Consider the following 25,564-nt stretch of genomic DNA (forward strand, 5'->3'; position numbering starts at 1 on the left):
GAGGGGTCCCGGTCCCACACCAGGTGCCCTGCTCAGGGTTCCAGTGCCAGGAAGAGAATCCCCATAACTTCTGGCTGGAAAAAGCAGCAGGAACTGAGGCTCAGGGAAACTGACGGGGCTGGAGCCCCAGGCAGCTCCTTAAAGGGCCCGCACACGGACTTATCGGACTCTCTCCCTCTAAGCTTGGAGGGGAGGCAGCTCGAGGGGCACCAGAGACATACAGGGAAGAACTGAGCTGTTTGGCACTGGAGCGAGGGCTGGAGAGGGGGCTTTCTCCGGGACAAACGTGCTGTCAGAGGCCTTTGTTCTCTTGGTGAGCCCTTCCCTGGGGTGGCAGACAGCACCATACCTGGGACTCCAGCAACCTGGCTCACACTGGTAGCCCCGCCCTAGTGACTCCCTGAGGCCCCGCCCCACCCAACTTTCAGGCCCACCCAAGCAGTTGCCACTTGCTTTACCATAGGATTGGCCTGTCTTGGATCCTGCTTCAGGTTTTTCCTAAATTCTTTCAAACAAGCAGCATCTGGTCTCAGCTAGCCCCATACCGCTCATTAAGTAATACACAGAGACAAATACAGAAAGGCAGCCAAAATGAGGAGACAAAGAAACAGGTCCCAAATGAAAGAACAGAACAAAACCCCAAAAGAACTAAGCAAATGGAGATAAGCAACCTAACAAATGCTGAGTTCAAAATACTGCTTATAAGGATGCTCAATGAACTTAGTGAGAACCTCAGTGAACTTAGTGAGGGCCTCAAGAGCATAAAAAAGGACCAGTCAGAAATGATGGAGGCACAGACAGAAATGGAGGCGGCATTAACTGAAATAAAGAATAATTTACACAGATTCAATAGTAGAGTACGTAAATCCAAGAAGCAAACCATCGATTTGGAATATAAGGAAGCAAAAAATGCCCAATCAGAACAGCAAAAAGAAAAAAGATTCCAAAAAAATGAGCATAGTGTAAGGAGCCTCTGGGACAACTTCAAGCGTGCCAACATTCACATCTTGGGAGTGCCAGAAGGAAAAGAGAAAGAACAAGAAATGGAAAACTTGTTTGAAACAATAATGGCAGAAAACTTCTCTAACTTGGTGAAGGAAACAGACATACAAGTCCAGGAAGCACAGAGTCCCAAATAAGATGAACCCCAAGAGGCCCACACCAAGACACATCATCCTCAAAATGCAAAAGGTTCAAGACAAAGAGAGAATCTTAAAAGCAGCCAGAGAAAGGCAGCTAGTTACCTACAAGGGATTACCCATTAGGCTGTCATCTGATTTCTCAAAAGAAACTTTGCAGGCCAGAAGGGAGTGGCAAGAAATATTCAGAGTGATGAAAAGCAAGAACCTACAACCAAGATTACTCTATCCTGCAAAGCTGTCATTTAGAATCGATGGCCATATAAAGACTTTCCCAGACAAGAAAAGGTTAAAGGAGTTCATCACCACCAAACCATTATTATATGAAATGATGAAGGATCTTTTTGAAGAAAAAGATAAAATATATGAACACACAAAATGGTAATGAATACATATCTATCGGCAATGCAATCTACAAACAAAATGAAGAGGTAGAACAGAAACATTCTCATAGATTCAGAGAACATTTTGTTGGTTGCCAGATGGGAGGGGGGTTGGGGGAATGGGTGAAAAAGGTGAAGGGATTAAGAAGTACAAATTCATTGCTAGACTGAGAAACCTCAAAGGGAAAGGGGTTGGGGTGGGGGTGGGAAGAAATAAACCAAAGAACTTATATGCATAACCAATGGACACAGACAATAGTGTGGGAAAAGGAGGGAGGGAGGCGGGAGGGGGCGGGAGTGGGGAGGAGGGGGTTAATGGGGGAAAAGTGAGCAACATCTGTAACATTCTACATTCAACAATAAAGATTTTTTTTAAAAAAGAAAGAAAGAAAGAAAGAAAGAGAGAGAGAGAGAGAGAGAGAGAGAAAGAAAGAAAGAAAGAAAGAAAGAAAGAAAGAAAGAAAGAAAGAAAGAAAGAAAGAAAGAAAGAAATACAAAACCCGTACAGGAGGCTACAGATTGATGTTTCTCTCTCACATCAATGCCTCCCTCTCTCTCTTCTCTCTTTCTCTCTCTCTCTCTCTCTCTCTCTCTCTCTCTGTCTCTCTGTCTCCCTTCTTTTCTCTCTAAAATCAATAAACATATCCTCAGGTAAGGATTTTTTTAAAAAGCAAGCCCTGGCCAGTTTGGCTCAGCTGTTAGAGCGTTTGCCTGTGATCCAAAGGGTCACAGGTTCAATTCTGAAGGGTGCCTACCTGAGCTGCAGGTTCAATCCCTGGCCCCAGTCAAGGTCATGCAGGAGGCAATCAATCATGTATCTCTGTCACACTGATGTTTCTTTCTCTCTCTCTCTCTCTCTCTGTCTCTCTCTCTCTCTCTGTCTGTCTCTCTCTCTGTCTCTCTCCGCCCCTCCACTCTATCTAAAAATCAATGAGAAAGTATCCTATAGTGAGGATTAACAATAATAAAAAAGAATGATGAAAAATTAAAAATCCCCAGTAAGTACTCAAAAAAATTAACTGAATAAATGTAGAGATGTGTATCTCTATCTCATACACTTTAAATAAAGATTATGCAAATTAACAAAGTCAATTTAACACACTGTTCTCACTAAAATATTAATATTTTGAGAGCAAAATATTCATTGCAGCTTTAAATAATAAAATTAAATTTTTCTTTTATAAATAGTATTTCATCTTTATCTCATCATTAAAATTTTAACATTTAGTTGTGACTATGTGGATTTAAAAAGTAAATATACAGCCCTAGCCAGTATGGCTCAGCAGTAGAGCGTCAGCCCACGGACCAGAGAGTCACTGGCTTGATTCCGGCCAAGGGCACGTGCCTCGGTTGTGGTTCATCCGGCCCTGGTCAGGGTCATGCGGGAGGAAACCAGTCAACGTGTGTCTCACGTTGATATTTCTCTCCCTCTCTCTCTCCCCGTTTCTCCCCCGCTCCTTCCCACTGTATCTGAAGATAAATGGGAGAATATCTCCGGGTGAGGAATAAAAAAAAAAGTAAACATACATAAAAGGGGCAATATGCTTTAAAAGTTTTAAGCAGCGGGGCCGTAGTCCAACTGTGGAGCCCCAGGATGACAGGCTCCACAGGAGAGGGAGTGTGTCCGGTCTCTGCCTCTCTAAGGTGTGCCACTACATTTGGCATGTATTTCACACTCGATACAGTATGCTGAATGAAGAAAAAAAGACACTTTGAAGTAGCACAAAATGAGAATTTTAAAACTGAAACCAATCTTCTTATTTTCCAACAAGGAAACAGGCTTAGGGAGGTTCCACCACTCAGCTAATGGGAGCATGGTGACAGAGAAGTTTTAGGAAGAGTGATCTGACATGGATCTATGCGATGCCACAGAGGGAAAGAGACCAGAATCAACAGTCATGCACTAACAGCTAACTGCAGTCACCAAAGCCTGCGGCAACGAGAGGACAGACCGGGTGACAGGCACAGAATGAGAGCAGAGGGTCTGAAAGACACTGAAAATGCAACTCTTCATACTGCTTTTTCACCATGGTAAGATGTAATCTTTACCTATTTCTGTACACTCTAGTATCGCATGATACCCAGATATTTTTAACCATGTCCCCAAACTTCACACACACACACACAAGACATAATTAGCAATTCTTCTGACTCACCTAGGGCCTCTGAGAGTGATTCATAGCCTCCTCTACACAATTATACACCATAAATATAATCTAACCTCTGTCTACTCCAAGAATAGGTCCTTTAATATTGTCCATTTTTATGTTGTTTACTTCATTACTACAGGATTGAACCCAATCTCCTTAATTTAGCTTTAGCAATCCTCCATATTTTTTCTCTTCCACCTAAGATAACCAGACTTAACACCCATTCCGTAATACAACAGTAAGCAATCTGGCAGAATCACAACAGCAATTTTTGTTTATCTTCCCCACACATGCTAAGATCAAAGATGCATTTGAGTTAATAACTTTGTTGTTGTTTTTTAATGGAAATACAATACAGTAATGTCTTCTATTAGAAAAGTCAGTTGATCTCTTTTGTTCAAGATCAGCAACCAGAGAAAATCAAAGTACTGGTTGTAAGTAGTAGGAATATAAATTAGAGAAGCACATGGGACAGGGAACAAGAAAGACCAGGATAGAACCTGGACAGAGACAATCACTGGGTAGAGCGTGTCTGAGACACAGAGGTAAGGCACAAAGTGGGTGGAGATGCTAGAAAAGAAGCATGAACACCCCAAAGACAAACGTGCAGTGAGTCAGGAGAGCAGACAGTTTGTTCCATATACCACTGGAAATTGTTGCATGACCCCTCTGTGGCCCTAAAGCAGCCCTTCTGCTCCAAGCCATGGAAACACATACCATATTTGGTTCTCACCCACACTCTCAATCTTACTGTTCCTCCAATCTTGGAGGACTCTACCTAGCCAAACTTTTCTCACTTTCCAAGTCCCAGATTAATTGCCCTTTCTTCCCTAGATGCCTTTCTGACTGCTCCAGCCCACCACACTCTTCCTCCTCTGTACAGTACTATCGTTAAATGCCACCTTGCATCACTTTGAAATTCAGACTTTGTCTCTTCAGTGAAAGTAAAGCCCCTTGAGAACAGTTTTTCTGCCATTTAACTTTTGTACCTCCTACAGGAAAAGAGCACAAAGTAAATTACGAATACATACCTAGAGACTAACAGTGTTCCTGTACTGTTTTTCTCAGCTACATGTAAAAACAGCATAGATCTTACAGCTTTAGAAGCAATTCCTTATTTGGGAATTGGTTTAAAAACTACATGGTTGAAAATACATCCCAGCCTAGGACTGTCTCTGCAGCTGGTGATGAAGAAGTGAACAAAGCTGGAGCCTAAAAAGACCAATATAGTCAATGTATTTAGACAAGTGTCAGCAGCTGCCAGGGAAGAGTTCCTACTTAAAATGGTTAGTCGGCTAGAGATTGGTTCTATTATACTAATTTGACTACCCTGCAAAAGAAAGTTTGAATACATTATGTACATCTTAATGTGAGTTAGAAAGACCTGGGCACATAACACACAAAAACTAATCACAAAGCAGTTTTTCAAGCAAGTGTAGAGTTTTTCATCAAAAGAAAATTTCAAATGATTTTTTTGGTCTTGGAAAATAAATTACACAAAAGGAATAATGTATTACTGAATGTTTGGTAGCTACAGATGGAAATGGGCACACCAGAGTTTCATCTGCATCATCTATTTAGTCCCTCGTTCATATATTCAATCACTCAATGTCTAATATGTGCTGGGTACTAAGGAAACAGAAGAATGATATTCTCAACCAGAAGGATGTCAAATTGTGGGAGAAATACAATATTTTTAAATATGTCAAAGGCTCTAATAGAAACATGTGCCTGTTTGGGGCTTGGGGCCTGACAAAGCCCCAAATGTGGGGTTTCATTAAATGGCTATAGGAACTCTGTGAATTAGGCAGCATGCATATAAATAACACTACCATTTTAACTGTGGTCTATAGAAATCAAGAATAAGCTACAAAATAACAACTAGGGAAACTGAAGAGGTAATCAAGACTCTCCCAACAAACAAAAGCCCAGGCCCACATGGCTTCATGGGGGAGTTTTACCGAACATTCAAAAAAGAACTAATACCCATTCTCCTCAAACTAGTTCAAAAAATTCAAGAAGAAAGACTTCCAAACCCGTTTTATGAGGCCAGCATAATTCTAATTCCAAAACCACAAAAAGACACTACAAAGAAAGAAAACTACAGGCCAATATCCCTGATAAACATAGATGCCAAAATCCTGAACAAAATATTAGCAAATCAGATCCAGCAACACATCAAAAAAATTATTCACCATGACCAAGTGGGATTCATCCCAGGGATGCAAGGCTGATACAATATTTGCAAATTAATAAATGTAATATACCACATAAACAAAATGAAAGATAAAAATCATATGATCATATCAATAGATGCTGAAAAAGCATTCGACAAAATCCAGCATCCATTTCTGATAAAAACGCTCAGCAATGTGGGAATAGAGGGATCATATCTCGACATAATAAAGGCCAGACCTAGAGCCAACATCATACTCAATGGGCAAAAACTAAAAGCATTTCCCTTAAGAACGGGAACAAGACAGGGATGTCCACTTTCGCCACTCTTATTTAATATTGTACTGGAAGTCTTAGCCACAGCAATCAGACAGGAAGAAAAAATAAAAGGGATCCAAATTGGAAAGGAGGAAGTGAAACTGTTATTATTCACAGATGACATGATAAGCCTAAAGACTCCATCAAAAATTTACTAAACTTAAAGGAGAATCATCTGTAACAAAAATTAATCAATAAAAATAAAAAAAATTACTAAACTTAATCAATGAATTTGGCAAAGTAGCAAAATAAAAATTAATGTCAAGAAATCGGTGGCATTCTTATACACCACTGATGAAGTCACAGAAAGAGAAACTAGAAAAACAATCCCATATACCATCGCAGCAAAAAAATTAAGATACCTAATAATAAACTTAACCAAAGACATAAAGGATCTATTCGCAGAAAACTACAGGTCATTGAAAAAAAAAAATGGAGGAATATATAAAAAAGTGAAAGCACATACCTTGTTCATGGATTGGAAGAATTTACATCATTAAAATGTCCATACTACCCAAAGCAATCTATAGATTCAATGCAATCCCCATCAAAATACCAACGACATACTTCACAGAACTAGAACAAATACTTCAAAAGTTCATATGGAACCAAAAAAGACCCCGAATAGCCACAGCAATCTTGAAAAAGAAGGACAACGTAGGTGGGATCACAATACCAGATATCAGGTTATACTACAAAGCTACTGTAATCCAAACAGCCTGGTACTGGCACAAAAACAGGCATATAGACCAGTGGAACAGAACAGAGAACCCAGAAATGGACCCAAGACATTATGCTCAATTAATATTTGACAAAGGAGGCAAGAGCATACAATGGAGTAAAGACAGCCTCTTTAATAAATGGTGTTGGGCCCTGGCCGGTTTGGCTCAGCGGTTGGAGCATCGGCCTGCAGTACAGAGAGACCCGGGTTCGGTTCCCGCTAAGGGCACATACCTTGGTTGCAGTTTGTCCCCAGCCCTGGTTGGTCGTGCGGGTGGCAGCCACTCGATGTGTCCCTTCACATCGATGTTTCTCTCTCTCTCTCTTCCTCTCTCTCCCTCCCACTCTATCTGAACAAAAAATGGAAAAATGTCCTCGGGTGAGGATAAAATAAATAAATAAATAAATAAATAAATAAATAAATAAATAAATAAATAAATGGTGTTGGGAAAAATTGGACAGCTACATGCAAAAAAAAAAAAAAGAAAGAAACTAGACCATCAACTTACACCATACACAAGAATAAACTCAAAATAGATAAAAGACTTAAATGTGACTCATGAATCCATAAAAATCCTAGAAGAAACTGTAGGCAACAAAATTTCAGACATCATACACAGCAGAATTTTCACTGATACATCACCTAAGGCAACAGTAACAAAGGAAAAAATGAACACATGAGACTACATCATACTCAAAAGCTTCTGTACAGCAAATAATACAATCATCAAAATGGAAAGGCAACCCACTGTATGGGAGAGCATAACTGCCAATGATATATCAGATAAGGGGTTAATTTCCAATATAGAGTACTCATACAACTCAACAAAAGGAAGACAAAGAACCCAATTAAAAAATGGGCAGAGGAGCTGAATAGACACCTCTCCAAACAGGACATACAAATGGCCAAGAGACATATGAAGAAATGCTTAATATCACTACTCATCAGAGAGATGCAAATTAAAACAACAATGAAGTATCACCTCACACCTGTCAGAATGGCCGCCATCAACAAATCATCAAACAACAAGTGTTGGCGAGGGTATGGAGAAAAGGGGACTCTAGTATACTGCTGGTGGGAATGCAGACTGGTGCAGCCACTATGGAAAACAATATGGTGTTACCTCAAAATATTAAAAATTGAACTTCCATTCGACCCAGTGATTCCACTTCTAGGAATATATCCTAAGAAGCCTGAAACACCAATCAGAAAGAATATATGTACCCCCATGTTCATAGCAGCACTATTTACAATAGCTAAGATCTGGAAACAGCCCAAGTGTCCATCAGTACATGAATGGATAAAAAAGCAGTGGTACATATACACAACGGAGTACTATGCAGCTGTAAGAAAGAAAGATCTCTTATCCTTTGAGACGACATGGAGGGACCTGGAAAGTATTCTCAGCAAAACAAGCCTAGCAGAGAAAGACAAATATCACATGATCTCACTTACTTGTGGAATATAATGAACATAACAGTCTGAAGAATTGGGTAGACCCAGAGACATGGATGTAGGGTACAGACTGACAACCCTCAAAAGAGGGGGTGATGGGGGGAGGGAAGAGATAAACCACAGAACTTAGATGCATGTATGCATAACCAATGGACCGGGACAACAAAGCCGGTATGTGGTGGGGGGTGATGGGGAGGAAGGTGTCAATGGGGAAAAAAAGGAGAAACATCTGTAACAAAAATAAATTAACAAAAATTTTTTTAAAAAGAAAAGAATAAGCTACAAGGTAAGACATCCAGGATGTCCAAACCCATCCTATAAATCCTATAATCAGCAGGGCACTGAAACAAACTAGATTGTCAACAATCCCAGAACAAGCAAGATACATGCCAAGAGGTACCAGAGTTAACTGATGTGAAAACAGACCCGAGGTCTAGGAGGTCAAGCAGGAAATTCTCAAGTGGAATGGGCTAGAGATTGGAAGCGAGAAACATCAGTAGCACTCATGTGTGATCAGAAGGCAGAAGTAAGCCAGATCTTGAAGAAGGTACACTGACATCTGCAGTAAGTGAGCATGTGCCAGGTCACTTCCCACAGAATTCTCATTTAATCCCTCAACCCAAAACCATAAAAGTTGTTTACAGTGAAGAAAATTGAGACTCGGAGATTAAGTAATTTGCCCCAAATCACAACGCTCGTCCCAGCAGAGCTGGGATTGGAACCCTGTGGTCTGGTTCACAGATCTGTGCACAGTGAGTCTGATGAAATTCCTTCCTGGGAAGGCACTGAAAGTGGTTTCAGCAGCTGAGGAGAACGGGAGAAAGCTCCGACTGCAGATTAATTTAGACAAACTGGCTAAGAGGGAGCAAGAATGGAGGGTGGATTATGACCAAATGATCTGAGGATTCCAGTGGTCAAATCAGATTTAGTGTGGTCCTTGTGTTTAGCTTATTCTGCAAAACTTCAAGATGGCAGTGATTGTAAGATCAGGACTGTTGGCACCTTTGACTCTGGCTCTGTTTCTGCATGCCCAAGTAAAGCTTCTAATGACCAGGGACACTTCAGAGGCTGAACAAAAGTTTTGAAGTAAATTGACACTGGAAAGTAAAGACGAAAGACTAGAGGGTCAGAGGTGACAGAATAAAGCCAAGTCATCTGCCTCAATGAAATTTCTTATGACCAATGAAACAACCAGGACTGAGGTTACATTCTCACCCACACCAGGAAAAACATCTGGGTCCCTGATGACAGGGATTCGGGTAAGGATGCTGCTGCACGACTTGCTCCCAGAGAGTATAACAGATACAACACCTTGTCAGGGCAGAGTTTAAATTCAACATTCAGTAAATAGTGATTGCTTAAAACAGAGTGGCTTTGGCTGAGACTTGATAAGAAAATACTTCAGCCCTGGCTGGTTTGGCTCAGCGGTTAGAGCATCGGCCTGTGGACCAGAGAGACCCAGGTTCGATTCCCACTAAGGGCACTACCTCAGTTGCAGTTTGTCCCCAGCCCCGGTTGGGGTCATGAGGGTGGCAACCAGTTGATGTGTCTCTCTCACGTCAATGTTTCTCTCTCTCCTCCTCCTCGCTCTCTCCCTCCCTATCTGAAGATAAATGCAAAAATGTCCTCGAGTGAGGATAAAAAAAAAAGAAAATACTTCATCTAAGTGATATGGCTGGGACAGGATATGATTTAGCAAAAAAAAAAGCAGTCAAGAGTATGAGGATAGGTAGATTCAGAGAACAAACTGATGGTCACCGGGGGGGGGGGGGGGGGGGGGGGGGGTGTACTGAAGGGCTGGGTGAAAAATGGTGAAGGGATTAAGAAGTACAAATTGGCCCTGACCGATTTGGCCCATGGTTAGAGCATTTGGCCCTCAGACCAGAGTCGCAGGTTCGATTCCAATAAAGAGCATGTACCTGGGTTGCAGTTCCTCCCTGGCCGTCCAGGGTCTCGCAGGAGGCAACCAGCGGATGTGTCCCTTTCATGTGGATGTTTCTCTCTCTCTCACTCTATCTGAAGATAAACAGAAAAATATCCTCAGGTGAGGATTTTTAGAAAAGTACAAATTGGCAGTTACTAAACAGGGGATGTAAAGTACAGCATAGGAAATATAGTCAATCATATTGTAATAACTGTGTATAATGCCAAGTGAGTACTTGAAATATCGAGACCATTTTGTAAAGTATATGATTATCTAACTATACTGTACACCTGCAACTAATACAAAATAATATTGAATATAAACTTTAATTGAAAAATAAAAAAATTTTTAATGACTGTGACACTAGAAAAGATTAACAAAACAGATGGGGAAGACGCTAAATTTTTTAATTTTGCCAGTTTTGCCAGATGAAAAAAGTTCTAGATATGGATGGTGTGATGGTTGCACACCAGTGTGAACCTACTAAATGCCACTGTATTGTAGACATAAAATTGGTTAAGATGGTAAATCTATTTTATTTTTTGTGTGTGTGTGGTACGTGCCCCTAGCGGAAACCGAACCCGGGACTCTCTGGTCCGCAGGCCGATGCTCAACCGCTGAGACAAACTGGCCAGGGCAAGATGGTAAATCTTATGTCATGTATATTTCACGACTTAAAAATCAAATTTAAACAAGATTCCTTAGATGCCTAAGTGAGACAACTAGAAACAATTCTTTATACCAAGGCTGCCCACTGGAGGCCTTACAGCGAGCTCGCGCTATTTCAAAGGCCTGTGCGTTATCTGCAGACCTGAGCACAGGGCTGCTTCCAGGAACGATGGTGCGGCCGAGAGCACACGCACCTCTCGGGAACAGCAGTGTCTGCTCCGCACCCCAAGCCCTCCAGACACGGATCCTCCGTTGGGAGGCGTGGTCGGAGGCGAACCGCACTGCTGAGCACTGCGGAGAAGAGCCGACCACCCGGACCCGCGGTGACGACAGGTGACGGCTGGCTGACGGACAGGGCACCTCCCCCAGCAGGGCTTCGTCCGGCCTCGCAACGGGGGCCTGTGTGCGACGCTGCTCCAGCCCCCCGGCTCGCGCCTGCTGAAGGCACTTCGGCCGCCGCCGCCCCAAGTCTTCCGCAGTGCACGCTAGGCGCAGGCGCCGAAGGCGGGACGGAAGTCGTGGATCTCGCGAGGCCCACGGGTGCGGGAGTCCTTGCGTGATGGGGCGCAGACGCTTCCGCAAACATGGCGGCGGCGGCGGCCCGGGGCGCTCGGCTGGTGGCCTGGGGCGAAAGGCTGCGGCGCAGAGTGGCTGTAGGCCCCGTTGCGGCGTCAGTGGCCGGCGTGGCGCTGGCAGGAGCGGGAGTGGCGTGGTACCACGGCTTCGTGAATGTGGCGGCGCCGCAGGGCCGCCTCACTGTCCTAGCGCAGGTAGGGACGCGCCTTTGAGCCGGCCGCCACCGGTTCCTCCGACGCCGGGCCTGGGCTGCGGGGGGGGTTGCGGGCAGCGCGGGGACTGGGCTGAGCGGAGCCTCGCGTAGCACCCAGTCGGAGGCGAGGGCCGTGGGCCGTGGGCGTGGCTCAGTGCGGCTCGGAGCCAGCTCCGCCCACAGACCTCTAGCACCCAGTCGGAGGCGAGGGCCGTGGGCGTGGCTCAGTGCGGCTCGGAGCCAGCTCCGCCCACAGACCTCTAGCACCCAGTCGGAGGCGAGGGCCGTGGGCGTGGCTCAGTGCGGCGCGGAATTCGTCCTGCGCCCCTCCCGCCCCCTCCCCTCTCAGGAAGTGGCTCCCAGAACCGCAGGTCAAAGTGTCCAGTCACCCCGCCCAGACATACCAAAGCTTGTACAACAGCTTCGGTGAAGTTGTCCTAATGGATGACTTTTATTTAATCGTAAAAATGTTAGCCATAAAAATTAACCGGCTGATAATTTCCAGGTTTTATGATCCACTGTAAAGAACACTATTACACGATCATAAACCTTAATGTTTCAGTATGCTGTGAGCACTAAGTAAAACTTTTTTCTTCTAAAAACCTCCGTGTGTTCAAGTAAAGGTCAAATTCCCTACTTTAATATAAAATAGCTACGTAAAAAACATTTGAAAATGACTTTTAAATATTTTATGGACATTTTAATAGGTTTTTCGTGGGGTTTTTTTGAAAATTAAAAGTATTTTATTCTTTTTCTGTTCGTTTGTTAGATTTACATTATGATTTTCTCATGAGAAACTCCAGGAACAGTCAGATAGAACAAACAAAAGGAAAGCAGGCCGTGTGAGTTAAAATGATTAACAAATAACATCTTTTACTTGTATTAACTTAAGATACCACATAGATAAAACGTTCAGTAAGGAATACTTTCGCATCCTTATACCATTTCTGATTACAGGTGGCAGGATCTATCTTCTGTTGTTCTATGGCATTTTTGTTAGTTAACCTGTGTCAAGCGATTTACCTCTGTCTACCTGTATTCTCAATCCCCTAATTCATCTTGTTCAGGGCTCTCAGTTTAATCATCCCAACAGAAACCATTGGTGCCTTGATCTACATAGTATACAATCCACATTTTTAAATTTTGTCATTCAGAGCCCTCTGTAGTCACATTCTAACCGGTCACTACTCAGAGCACTTTTCAATCAAAGTGGATTCACCCGTGTCCTCAGAACAAGACTTCAGTTTTACTCACCCAGCAATTTGTTTTGTTTTGTTTTGTTTTTTAACATCCTCACCCGAGGACATTTTTCCATTTTTTGTTCAGGTAGAGTGGGAGGGAGAGAGAGGAAGGGAGAGAGAGAGAAACATCGATGTGAAAGGGACACATCGAGTGGTCGCCACCCGCACAACCAACCAGGGCCGGGACAAACTGCAACGTCGGTACGTGCCCTTAGCGGGAACCGAACCCGGGTCTCTCCGGACCGCAGGCCGATGCTCTAACCGCTGAGCCAAACCGGCCAGGGCTCACCCAGCAATTTGTAGTCTGATTTCAGTTCATCTGTCTCATTGCTCTTTTCTGGCCCACTTATAACCTGTTCATGTTTTAAATTCCTGACATGGCACTAAAAACTTAACACCAATGTAATAGTTTGAATTCTCTCCAGCTCCCTCCCCTCCTTCAGCCTAGCTAAAGGAATACAGAAAACATTTTATTATCAGTTTTTTTACAAGGTCTATTGACACATCATTTACCATCACAATGGACTTGAAGATGACCACACATTTCTCTCAGCAGCTTTGGCTGAATACAACAGGGATTGAGAGGCCTGTAGTTTGAATACTCCCTCTGTCATCTATTTTGGTAACACTTCCTGAGGAGGGGCCTGCAGTCTCCACCAGTGCCACCACCAGCACTCTGGAGCCTTGCGCATACTTCAGAGTTACTGACATAGATGCATACCATCTCTTGGTACAATTTTATGAATTAGTATAATTGTTGTACTAAGTGTTGCCAGGTGATAAAATCTTCCTGATATGGATTTATAATAATAGTGATAATGTCCTTCATTTTCAATCATCACACTGATTTTTCCAATAAATACAGTGATTTTTATTAATCGAATTCTACACTTTTCTAGTTCCCATTGTGACCAACAGCTTGTATATATGAGGGCCAATCAGGAATTAATGGTAGAATTCAAAGTCATGAAACGGCAAATAAATTGGAACTTTTCTCCTTTTTTTCCATTGTTTCTTCCACAGTTACTGAAGTATGAACTCTGTGCCAGGCAGCATGCAAGGAGTAGGGTTCGAGACACAATTGAAGTACTTCCAGTTTCTGGGGAGGGCAATTTTCACACACTATGCCGTAATGGGGTAGTAAGTGTGGTTGCTGTAGGAGCACAATGGAAGTACATCCAACACAATCTTAGTTTCCTAAAGCAATGATATCAACTGACACCTGTCAAATGATTGGGAGTTTGCAGGGCAAGAAGTATGGGGAGAATATCGCAGGCAATAGCATTGCAGAGGTCTGAAGGTAAGGGTTTTCACTCAGTAGAACATGAGCTGTAAAATAGGAAGTTCAAGACAGTGTAAGTGGTGGCAGGCAGTCAGATCATGAAATGCCCCTTAAGCCATATGGCAGAAATGTTAATCTGAGTCCTTTTAGTAACTTACCCCTCATGGGTCCCAGGAGATCCAGGCATAGAATTTAGAGAGTCTGTGAACACAGAAAAAAGATTACACTTTTGTTTCCATTGACCTATATTTAATATTTTCTTCAATTATGAATGTATTAACAGTAACTGACTTTAGTCATCAATAGAAATCTCAGATATTTTCCTATTATGGATATTATAATTGTTACAGATAACTCAGTATCGCTTCTTTGAAATTGAAGTACTTTTTAAACCTGCCACTGTATGGTTATTTAATGCAAAAAAATTACATATATTACTATATTGTGAACATGGATGGATAGAGTGCCCAGCCAAAGCTATGTTTAAAATGGCTAAATTCAGTTTATAATTAGTGTGCCTTTCCTCCAAGCTTCATTTCACCTGTGTTCTTCTGCATGTTTGCAGTTCTAAAGCATTTTCACCCATCAGTGTGTAGTGGCTCATTGCTTTGCAGAATGTCTCTTAATTTAGACTTGGCTGAAGCTTCCCCATGATTCAGGTATTGTTGTTAGGAAAAACACTAGAGCCATGCTGTGTTCTTTTCTCTCTTTTTTTCTTTTTTTTAATTTTATTATTATTTTTTTTTGTTACAGATGCTTCTCCTTTTTTATCCCCTTGGCACCCCCCTCTCCATCCCCCCCACCCATCCCTGGCTTTGTTGTCCATGTCCATTGCTTATGCATACATGCATATAAGTTCTGTGGTTTATTTCCCCCCCACCCGCTCTTCTGGGGATAGTCAGTCTGTACCCCACTTCCACATTTCTGGTACTACCCCATTCCTCAGACTATTATGTTCATTATATTCCACATATAAGTGAAATCATGTGGTATTTGTCTTTTTCTGCTTGGTTTATTTCACTTAGGATAATACTTTCCAGGTCCCTCCATGTCATCTCAAAGGATAAGAGATCTTTCTTTCTTACAGCTGCATAGTACTCCATTGTGTATATGTACCACTGCTTTTTTATCCATTCGTCTACTGATAGACACTTGGGCTGTTTCCAGATCTCAGCTATTGTAAATAGTGCTGCTATGAACATGGGGATACATATATTCTTCCTGATTGGTATTTCAGGCTTCTTAGGGTATATTCCTAGAACCGGGATCACTGGGTCAAATGGAAGTTCAATTTTTAATTTTTTGAGGAAACAGCATAATGTTTTCTATAGTGGCTTGCACCAGTCTGTATTCCCACCAGCAGTGTACTAGAGTCCCCTTTTCTCCACATGCCAACACTTGTTGTTTGATGGTTTCTTGACGGCGGCCATTCTGACAGGTGTGAGGTGATACCTCGTTGTTTTCATTTGCATCTCTCTGATGATTAGTGATGTTGAGCATTTCTTCATATGTCTCTTGGCCATTTGTATGTCCTGTTTGGAGAGGTGTCTATTCAGCTCCTCTGCCCATTTTTTAATTGGGTTGTCTTTCTTTTGTTGAGTTGTATGAGCACTCTCTATATAATGGAAATTAACCCCTATCTGATATATCATTGGCAATGATGTTCTCCCATACAGTGGGTTGCCTTTCCATTTTGATGATTGTATCTTTTGCTGTGCAGAAGCTTTTGAGTTTGATGTAGTCTCATGTGTTCATTTTTTCCTTTGTTGCTGTTGCCTTAGGTGATGTATCAGTGAAAATTCTGCTGCATATGATGTCTGAAATTTTGATGCCTACATTTTCTTCTAGAATTTTTATGGATTCATGGGTCACATTTAAGTCTTTTATCCATTTTGAGTTTATTTTTGTGTATGGTGTAAGTTGATGGTCTAGTTTTATTTTTCTGCATGTAGCTGTCCAATTTTCCCAACACCATTTATTAAAGAGGCTGTCTTTACTCCACTGTATGCTCTTGCCACCTTTGTCAAATATTAAACATATTGCCTTGGGTCCGTTTCGGGGTTCTCTGTTCTGTTCCATTGGTCTATATGCCTGTTTTTTGTGCCAGTACCAGGCTGTTTTGATTACAGTCGCTTTGTAGTATAACCTGATATCTGGTATTGTGATCCCACCTACGTTGTCCTTCTTTTTCAAGATTGCTGTGGCTATTCGGGGTCTTTTTTGGTTCCATATGAACTTTTGAAGTATTTATTCTAGTTCTGTGAAATATGCCATTGGTATTTTGATGGGGATTGCATTGAATCCATAGATTGCTTTGGGTAGTGTGGACATTTTAATGATGTAAAATCTTCCAATCCATGAACAAGGTATGTGCTTCCACTTTTTTATATCTTCCTCTATTTCTTTTTTCAATGTCCTGTAGTTTTCTGCAAATAGGTACTTTACTTCTTTGGTTAAGTTTATTCCTAGGTATCTTAATTTTTTTGCCGCAATGGTAAATGGGATTGTTTTTTTTAGTATCTCTTTCTGTGAGTTCATCATTGGTGTATACGAATGCCATCGATTTTTTTACATTAATTTTGCATCCTACTACTTTGCCAAATTCATTGATTAAGTCTAGTAAATTTTTGATGGAGTTTTTAGGGTTTTCTATGTATAGTATCATGTCATTTGCAAATAATCGCAGTTTCACTTCCTCCTTTCCAATTTGGATCCCTTTTATTTTTTCTTCCTGTCTGATTTCTGTGGCTAAGACTTCCAGCACTATGTTAAATAAGAGTGGTGAAAGTGGACATCCCTGTCTTGTTCCTGTTCTTAATGGAAATGTTTTTAGTTTCTGCCCACTGAGTATGATGTTGACTGGAGGTCTTTCATATGGCCTTTATTATGTAGAGATATGATTCCTCTATTCCCACATTGCTGAGCTTTTTTATCAGAAATGCTGGATTTTGTCGAATGCTTTTTTAGCGCCTATTGATATGATCATGTGGTTTTTATTCTTCATTTTGTTTATGTGGTGTATCACATTGGTTGATTTGCCAATATTGTACCAGCCTTGCATCCCTGGAATGAATCCCACTTGGTTATGGTGAATAATTTTTGTGATGTATTTCTGGATCCGATTTGCTAGTATTTTGTTCAGGATTTTGGCATCTATGTTTATCAGGGATGTTGGCATGTAGTTTTCTTTCTTTGTGGTGTCTTTTGCTGATTTTGGAATTAGAATTATGCTGGCCTCATAAAACGAGCTTGGAAGTCCTCCTTCTTCTTGAATTTTTTGAAATAGTTTGAGGAGAATGGGTGTTAGTTCTTTTTTGAATATTCAGTAAAACTCCCCCGTAAAGCCATGTGGGCCTGGGCTTTTGTTTTCTGGGAGAGTCTTGATTACCTCTTCAACTTCCTTAGTTGTTATTGGTCTGTTCAAGTTTTCTATCTCTTCCTGGTCCAGTTTTGGGAGACTGTGTGTTTCTAGAAATTTGTCCATTTTGCTTAAATTGTCGAATTTGTTGCCATATACTTGTTCATAGTAGCTGTTAACGATCTTTTGTATTTCTGTGGTGTCGGTTGTTACTTCTCCTGTTTCATTTCTGATTTTGTGTATTTGGGTTCTCTCTCTTTGTTTCTTGGTGAGTCTAGCTAAGGGTCCATCAATCTTGTTTATCTTTTCAAAATAACAGCTCGTTGTTTCATTGATCCTTTGAATTGTTTTTTTGGTCTCTATGTCATTTATTTCTGCTCTGATCTTTACTATTTCCTTCCTTCTACTTGCTCTGGGATTTGCTTTCTAATTCTTTAAGTTGTGAGGGTTAGACAGTCAATTAGAAATTTTTCTTGTTTCTTGAGGTATGCCTGTAGTGCTATGAACTTCCCTCTCAGAGCTGCTTTTTCTGCATCCCATAGATTTGGTGGTGTTGTGTGTTCATTGTCAGTGGTTTCCAGGAAGTTTTCAATTTCTTCCTTGATCTCCTCGGCAACCCATTCATTGTTTAATAACGTGCTATTTAGCCTCCATGTGTTCAAATGTCTTTGCATGTTCTTGTTGCAAATGATTTCTAGTTTCATGCCATTGTGATCTGAGAAGATGCTTGATATGATTTCAATCTTCTTGAACTTGTAGAGATTTAGTTTGTGTCCTGTCATGTGGTCTATCGTTGAGAATGTCCCATGTGTACTTGAGAAGAATGTGAATTCTGTAGTTTTGGGGTGTGATTTTCTGTAGATATCTATTAAATCCATTTGGTCTAGTGCTTCATTTAGATTCTCTGTTTCCTTGCTCATTTTTTGTCTAGAGGTTCTGTCCAGTGCTGTCAACGGGGTGTTGAAGTCTCCTCCTATGATTGTATTGCTGTCGATTTCTCCTTGGAAGTCCTCCAGAAGATTTTTAATATATTTTGGTGCTCCTATATTGGGTGCATATATGTTTATCAAGGTTATATCTTCCTGTTGGATAGATCCTTTCAATATTATGTAGTGGCTTTCTTTGTCTCTAGTTATGGTCTTCATTTTGAAATCTATTTTATCAGATATGAGTATTGCTACCCCAGCTTTTTTTTGCTTTCCATTTGCTTGGAAATTTTTTTTCCATACCTTCACTTTCAACGTATGTGAGTCTTTTGTTGAGAGGTGGGTCTCTTGTAAACAACATATAGATGAGTCATGCTTTCTTATCCAATCAGCTACTCTGTGTCTTTTTATCGGAGCATTCAGTCCACTTACATTTAAGGTGATTATTGATATGTACTTGTTTATTGCCATTTTTTTTTTTTAGTGTGGTTATATTTTTCTTCCTATTTCTTCTACTAATTACAGCAGTCCTTTTAACATTTCTTGCAGTGCTGATTTGGTGCTTATGTATTCCCTTAGCCTTTTTTTGTCTGGGAAGCTCTTTATTTGACCTTCTATTTTGAATGATAGCCTTGCTGGATAGAGTAGTCTTGGATTCAGATCCTTGTTTTTCATGACCTTGATTACTTCATGCCATTCCCTTCTGGCCTGTAGTGTTTCTTGTGAGAAGTCACCTGAGAGCCTTATGGGGTTTCCTTTGTAGGTAACCTGTTGCTTATCTGTTGCTGCCTTTAGGATTCTCTCTCTGTCTTTAATTTTTGGCATTTTAATTACTTATGTGTCTTGGTGTGGGCTTGTTTGGGTTCTTCTTACTTGGGGCTCTCTGTGCTTCTTGAACTTGACTGCCTTCTTCCTTCACCAAATTAGGAAAGTTTTTGTCACTATTTCTTTGAATATATTCTCTAACCCTTGCTCATTTTCTTCTTCAGGGACTTACTATGATGCGAATATTATTACGTTTACAGTTGTCCCACAGTTCTCTTAACCTGTCTTCCTGTTTTTTGTTTGTTTGTTTGTTTGTTTTAATCCTCATCTGAGGACATTTTTCCATTTTTTGTACAGATAGAGTGGGAGGGAGAAAGAGGAAGAGAGAGAGAGAGAGAAACATCGATGTGAAAGGGACACATCGAGTGGCTGTCACCCGCACGACCAACCAGTACTGGGGACAAACTGCAACCGAAGTATGTGCCCTTAGCGGGAACCAAATCCGGGTCTCTCCGGACCGCAGGCCAACGCTCTAACCGCTGAGCCAAACCGGCCAGGGCTGTGTTCCTGTTTTTTAATCGTTTTTTTCTTTTGGTTTTCTGATTGGTTGATTTTTTTCTACCCTGTCTTCTAATTCACTGATCTGGTCCTCAGCTTCCTCTACTCTGCTTTTTTAGACCTTTCAATGTGTTTTTCATTTCTGAAATGTCATTTTTTATCTCTTCTTGGTGGTTTTTAATTTCCTATTGGTTTATTTTCAGCATCTCTGGGTCTTTACTCATGCTGTTGAGCTTCCTCAGTATCATGGCTCTGAATTCTATATGTTAACTTGCCTAACTGCTCCACATGGATCTCATCTTCAGTGGAGGTCTCTTGTTCTTTCATTTGGCTTCTGTTTCTGTGTGTCACCATTTTGGCTATCACAGTGGGCTTTGGAACCTGTCAAATTTTCCCTGTGGGTGTTGGTGTTCTGCTGTTTGTGCCTCCCTCTCCTGGGTTTAGATGAGCGAGGGCGGACCCACGTTAAACACCACTGTCAAATCTTAGTTTCCTGGTTAAAGTTGCTAGCCCAGTAAAGGTACTGTTATCCTCTAGCTTTTTGCCTGGAGGCTAGCAGTTGAGGTTACTTGAAGAGTTTTGGGTTGTCAGTTGATTGAAAAACTCCCTCAGGTGCTCAGGGTAAGGGGATTTCCTGAGGGTGGGGCAGATGCTGGTTGTTAATGAGCCTCAATTAGCATTTAAATTGCCCACAGGGTGGGGTTAAATCTCCGAGGGAGGAGCTGCTGCCTCTCCCCAGAGCCCTGGGAAGGAGTAAGATGACCACAGTCCTGTGTGGCTGCAACTCATCAAAAGGTCGCGCCCTCCAAATCCCAAGTGTCCCCACATAGTTCCGGTCCAGTCTGCCCTCCCTCTGCCGGAGCCCAAGGTGAGTGGCTGTGGCTTTTATAGCCTCTGTCCTGGCTCTGCACTGTGGAGCCACTTGGGAGTTTAACCCAAGGGCGCAGCTCCCACTGCTATCTGTGGGCTCCCAGCCCCCGTCTGGTGCCTTCGCAATCCTACCAGGATCGAGTCAGTGTCCCTGATTATATGGTCCTTGCAAGCTGCTTTTCTGTTGCTTTTTCCCATCGATATGTCTGTGCTGTAGTTGTAATTCCAGTTTGGTCCTGGGAGATGGTCTGTGTAGCTTCCGTTCACTCTGCTGCCATTTTGGAATCTGCTGTGTTCTTTTCAATGCATGATGTTAGGAGGCACATGATGCAGATTTCTACTGATGATGTCAACTTTTATCATCTAGTAAGATTAGGTATCTGCGAGGTTTCTCCACTGTAAAATTAATTAATATATATTTGATACTCATAATTAGTATGTAATTTGGAGTTTGGTACTTTGAGGCTTTGTGGAGCTTTCTCTTCTCCACTGTTTGTTTATTCATTTATATCTGTTTGGACTCATGAATTCTTTTTTTATTCAGAAAGTTTTAATTCATACTGTTAGGTTTATGTGGATTCTCTGATCTCCCTGTACATAACCAGTGCTCATTCTTCTCACCCCTGGCAAAGGGGAAGGAGGGAGAAAGAGCCTACAGCAAGTGATTGATTGATTCATTCATCTATCTCAAAGGAGAGCTTTTAGCATAGGTAATACAAAGTGACAGGTAACTTGCGTAGTTATGGTCAGTGATGGTCTCTGAAATGTCAGACAAATAAAGGGAAAGAGGGAAAAGGGTACCTGGAAAAGCAGCTTCTAGGGAGACAAAAGTAGACATCCTCCCCCACTGACTTCAGTGCTGTCAGGATTGTTTTAAAGTGTATTTATTGCCCTGGCTAGTTTGGCTCAGCGGTTCAAGCATTGGCCTGCGGTCCGAGCGTCGGCCTGCAGTCCAGAGAGACCCAGGTTCAGTTCCCACTAAGGGCACGTACCTCGGTTGCAGTTTGTCCCCGGCCCTGGTTGGGTCGTGTGGGTGGCAACCACTCGATGTGTCCCTTTCACATCGATGTTTCTCTCTCTCTCTCCCTCCCACTCTATCTGAACAAAAAATGGAAAAATGTCCTCGGGTGAGGATAAAAAACAAATACATGAAGTGTATTTATTTATGCTGACCTTGAAACTTAAAGGATTTTAAATGGCTTAGAAAAATGCTACTTCAAGTTACAATTTTTAAATGGAAAGGAAAATGAGAAATACAAGATGAAGCTTTAAAAAAGATTAAAATGTATGCTGTAAGGTCTTGTATTACACCTGAGATAAAGCATGAATTTTATTTTAAACTTAGCAACAAGTTCAAAGCAAGTAATGGGCCAGTTATATGCTTCATAGTACAGCCATGCTGTGTAATGACATTTCTGTCAACAGCATACTGTATGGTATGTACAGTATACCATAGAGCCTCAATGTGTAATGGGCTGTACCCTGTGATGTTTGCACAACCACAAAATCGTAGACCTGTCATTAAGCAACACATGACTGTAGTCAGTTGCTCAGAAGCATAACTAATTCTGGGAATAAAACAGTATTCTGTTTCATAAAGAGGATACTATAGCATTATAGTAAGTATAATAAGTTTCATATGGCAGGTTTTTATCATCTGAACGTAGGACATTTCCATAACCCAAAAAAAGTAGTAGGTAAGTGTGCTTCCATGACAACATGAAAGGAGGGAGTGCCCACTTAAGTCAGTGGCTGAAAGGATGAGAACAAAAAATTGAGTTTTGAACATGGCAATAGGGGAGTTGTTGGTGACTTTGACAAGAGTCATTTCAGTGAAATATTGGGGACAGAAATTTAATTGGGATGTGTTGAGAGACTGTGCGGTAAGGAGGCAAAGAAAGTGAATAGAGATAATTCTTTCTAGAAGAAATTATATCCTGTAAAGGATATAAAAAAGACATAGTGAGCAGGAGATATAAGACCAAGAACAGGTTTTATTTTTGTTTTAAGATGTGAGACAATAGAGGCTATTTGATTACTGATAGAATGATGTTATAAGGAGGCAAAAATTTTTACAGATCTGGGGGTGGGGGGTAATTATAGATCGAACTCTTTCCAAAAGGAAATTATATGGAGTGAAGACCAATGGTACAAAATAGGACTTTGATGGTAACAAGTTTTCTTTCTCTGTTGTAACTGGAGTGAAAGCAGAGTATGTGGTTAGTCCTAAAAGCTGGGTATAGACCTGAGAACCTGATTGCCAACCTTTCTGGTAGTTGGAGTGTTGTCCTATACAGGTTCAATTCCCAGTTAGGGCATATACCTAGGCTGCAAGTTCAGTCACTGGTTTGGACACATACAGGAAGACAACCAATCAATGTTTCTCTCTCACATCGATGTTTCTTTCTTTCTCTCTCTCTCTCCCTACCTCCTCCACTCCCTCCCTCCCTCCTTCACTCCCTCCCTCCCCCCTCCTCTTCCCCTTTCTCTGAAATCAATAAGCATGTCCTCAAGGTGAAGATGAAAAAGAAAAAAAAAACATATGGTCACAAATTTTAAATAAATAAAAGCAAGGAAAGTGGATCATCATGTTTAAATAGTCAAACAGAAATATATTGACTTGGGGAGTGATTTTACAAGTTTCATTTGATGTAGGACTCTCTATTGCATATCAGTGAATATTCTAAAAACTCAAATAATGTAATTAGATGGAGCTATTTTAATTTGCTATAAGATCTCTAGACAGTTCATACAGTAAAATTGGCATTGCTTTTATTTCGAGTTGTGATTATTTTTGTGAAAAGGGAGGAAAAGATGCTAATAAGAAATTAACAGAGGTTAAACTAGAGTGTGTTGGATTGTACTCGGATAAGGGTGTATTTGTGTGTAGTGCATTGACAGTACATTTAAAACCTGTAAGCTGCCTGGCTGGTGTGGCTCAGTGGATTGAACATCATCCCATGGACCAAGAGGTCCCTGTTCCATTTCCGGTCAGGGCACATGCCTAGGTTGCTGGCTCGGTCCCCAGTAGGAGGCATGCAGGAGACAGCCAGTTGATGTTTTCCTCATCATCGATGTTTGTATCTCCCCCTTCCCCTCTCTCTCAAAAAATAAAAGTAATAAATAATAAATAAATAAAATAGGTGTTTCTCCAAAAAAAGAAAAAGAAATAAAACTGGTATGCCAAGAGCAGTAAACTTTACAGCAATATACACAAGTTTAATAACCAGGAAAGGTTGTAAACCTAATGAAGACTAAAGCTCTCTTGCAACAGCAAAGCAAGAATGCAAAACCATTTATACGTTAGTGCCTCAGGTAAAAATGCCTTCAGAAACAGATAAGTAATGACAAAGCTTTGATGTTAATAAACCTAAATGGAAGTCAAAAATCAAAGTGTGTAAATGGCCAGATTATGAAAAGAAAGATGACAAAATTGTACCCTGTAATTAGATATAATGTGTGCTTTTGGCATAGCTGTTTGTCCTGCATGAATGAGAGGTTGTCTTACTTTCCTTCCTTGATAATAGGACAGTACATATATATCCTACTGTCAATGCGGGGGGAGGGGGGATGCAAGAAAGAAAGAAAAACAAATTGTAATATAAAAGCAGAAGCAGCTGTGGAAAAAAAGAAACATCTGTAAAAAAATAAAAGCAGAAGCATATTTTAGTTTTTCCTTTTGCAATTATATTTGTTTAGCTGAACTCAAGTAAAAAATTATTATTTGCTCTTACTCTATAAAACACGTTCTAGTAGAAAATGTATACAAATTAATGCTGTGAATTTTGGAGTTTTATGAATTACAAAATTGCATAAATATATTCTAAGCCACCAATAATACCAGTATATGACCTTAAAATTTATAGTTTTAAAAACTGGTAAATAATTGGTAAACCAATAGCAAATATAGTCTCTTAATATTATACTCTCTATAAATAAGATCATTAAATATTTCAGATTGTAAATAATTTCAATATAGAAATAATACTTAATGACTCCTGTATTTAAGTACAGCGTGGTCTACACAGAAAATTTTCATGACGTTCCATGAATGTGTGGTATGTGGAATAAAAGTTGTGATTACTATTAATTAAGAAATATGGCCTTATAAAATCTTAACTTTGTCCACATGTGTATGGTGTGGTTTATGTGTTACATACTAGAAACTCTATATGTTATGTGTTTCTTATTATATATCATAGTTCCAGGCATCTCCCTTCTTAGTCCCTCATCACATAGCTGGTATGTGCCTTGAAAATGCATACCATTTTTAAAAGTAGGTAAAATGAACTTTAGGAAAAAGCACAATCTTTTACTTCAAATTGTTGTAGCTATTTCAAGCAACATATGATTAATTTAGTATGTCTGCTGTTTGGGAATATGATGTCATTTTCCTCATTGTCTGATATGTACAATGAGAAGATTATACTGATAAGAAATTGCAAATGGGTTGATGTCTCTGTTTTGTGTGTGTTCAATGTCATTGCCAAGTGATTAAAGCACACTATTAAGTGTTTTAAAGACAAAATATTTTTCAGTTTAATTTGGTTATAAATTGCCCAATTAAGAGCCCCTGTATCCTTGCTCTCTAGTCTCTTCTCATCCATATTTCTCTTTAGTATTTTCTCTATTAAAAGCTTTATTATGCTTAGTGTGATGACTGCTTCCTTACACAGAGGAGGGCCTAGTGTGGGGAAGGCAGCTTACAGTGGCTTTAGACCCACAATAATGAAAAGATACAGTGAAAAGTCAAAACTGTACACATATACATATATAGCATTTTATTAAGACCAAGCTATTATTTGGAATTTTTATACAGCAAAGATGTCCTTTAGCACTTTGCTTTATTCTGGCTAGACAG

General features: G+C 40.7%; 1 protein-coding gene across 4 annotated transcripts in view; it reads left to right on the forward strand.

The window, feature by feature from the left end:
* Positions 1 to 3,406: 3,406 nt before the first annotated feature.
* The window catches only part of MICU2 (mitochondrial calcium uptake 2), a 125,555-nt gene continuing 103,397 nt past the window's right edge, over positions 3,407 to 25,564 (forward strand). Inside the window, exon 1 of one of the 4 annotated variants that reach the window (XM_036252668.1) lies at positions 3,407 to 3,553. In XM_036252668.1, coding sequence (XP_036108561.1) covers positions 3,551 to 3,553 — 3 coding nt within the window. In that variant the 5' untranslated portion in view covers positions 3,407 to 3,550. Of the gene's footprint in view, positions 3,554 to 11,518; positions 11,705 to 25,564 lie in introns of those variants that run through there. The other 3 variants (XM_036252667.1, XM_036252665.1, XM_036252664.1) reach the window with 3 other exon arrangements.

This window comes from Molossus molossus, unplaced genomic scaffold, assembly GCF_014108415.1.
Source record: "Molossus molossus isolate mMolMol1 unplaced genomic scaffold, mMolMol1.p scaffold_m16_p_10, whole genome shotgun sequence".
Classification (NCBI taxonomy): Eukaryota; Metazoa; Chordata; class Mammalia; order Chiroptera; family Molossidae; genus Molossus; species Molossus molossus.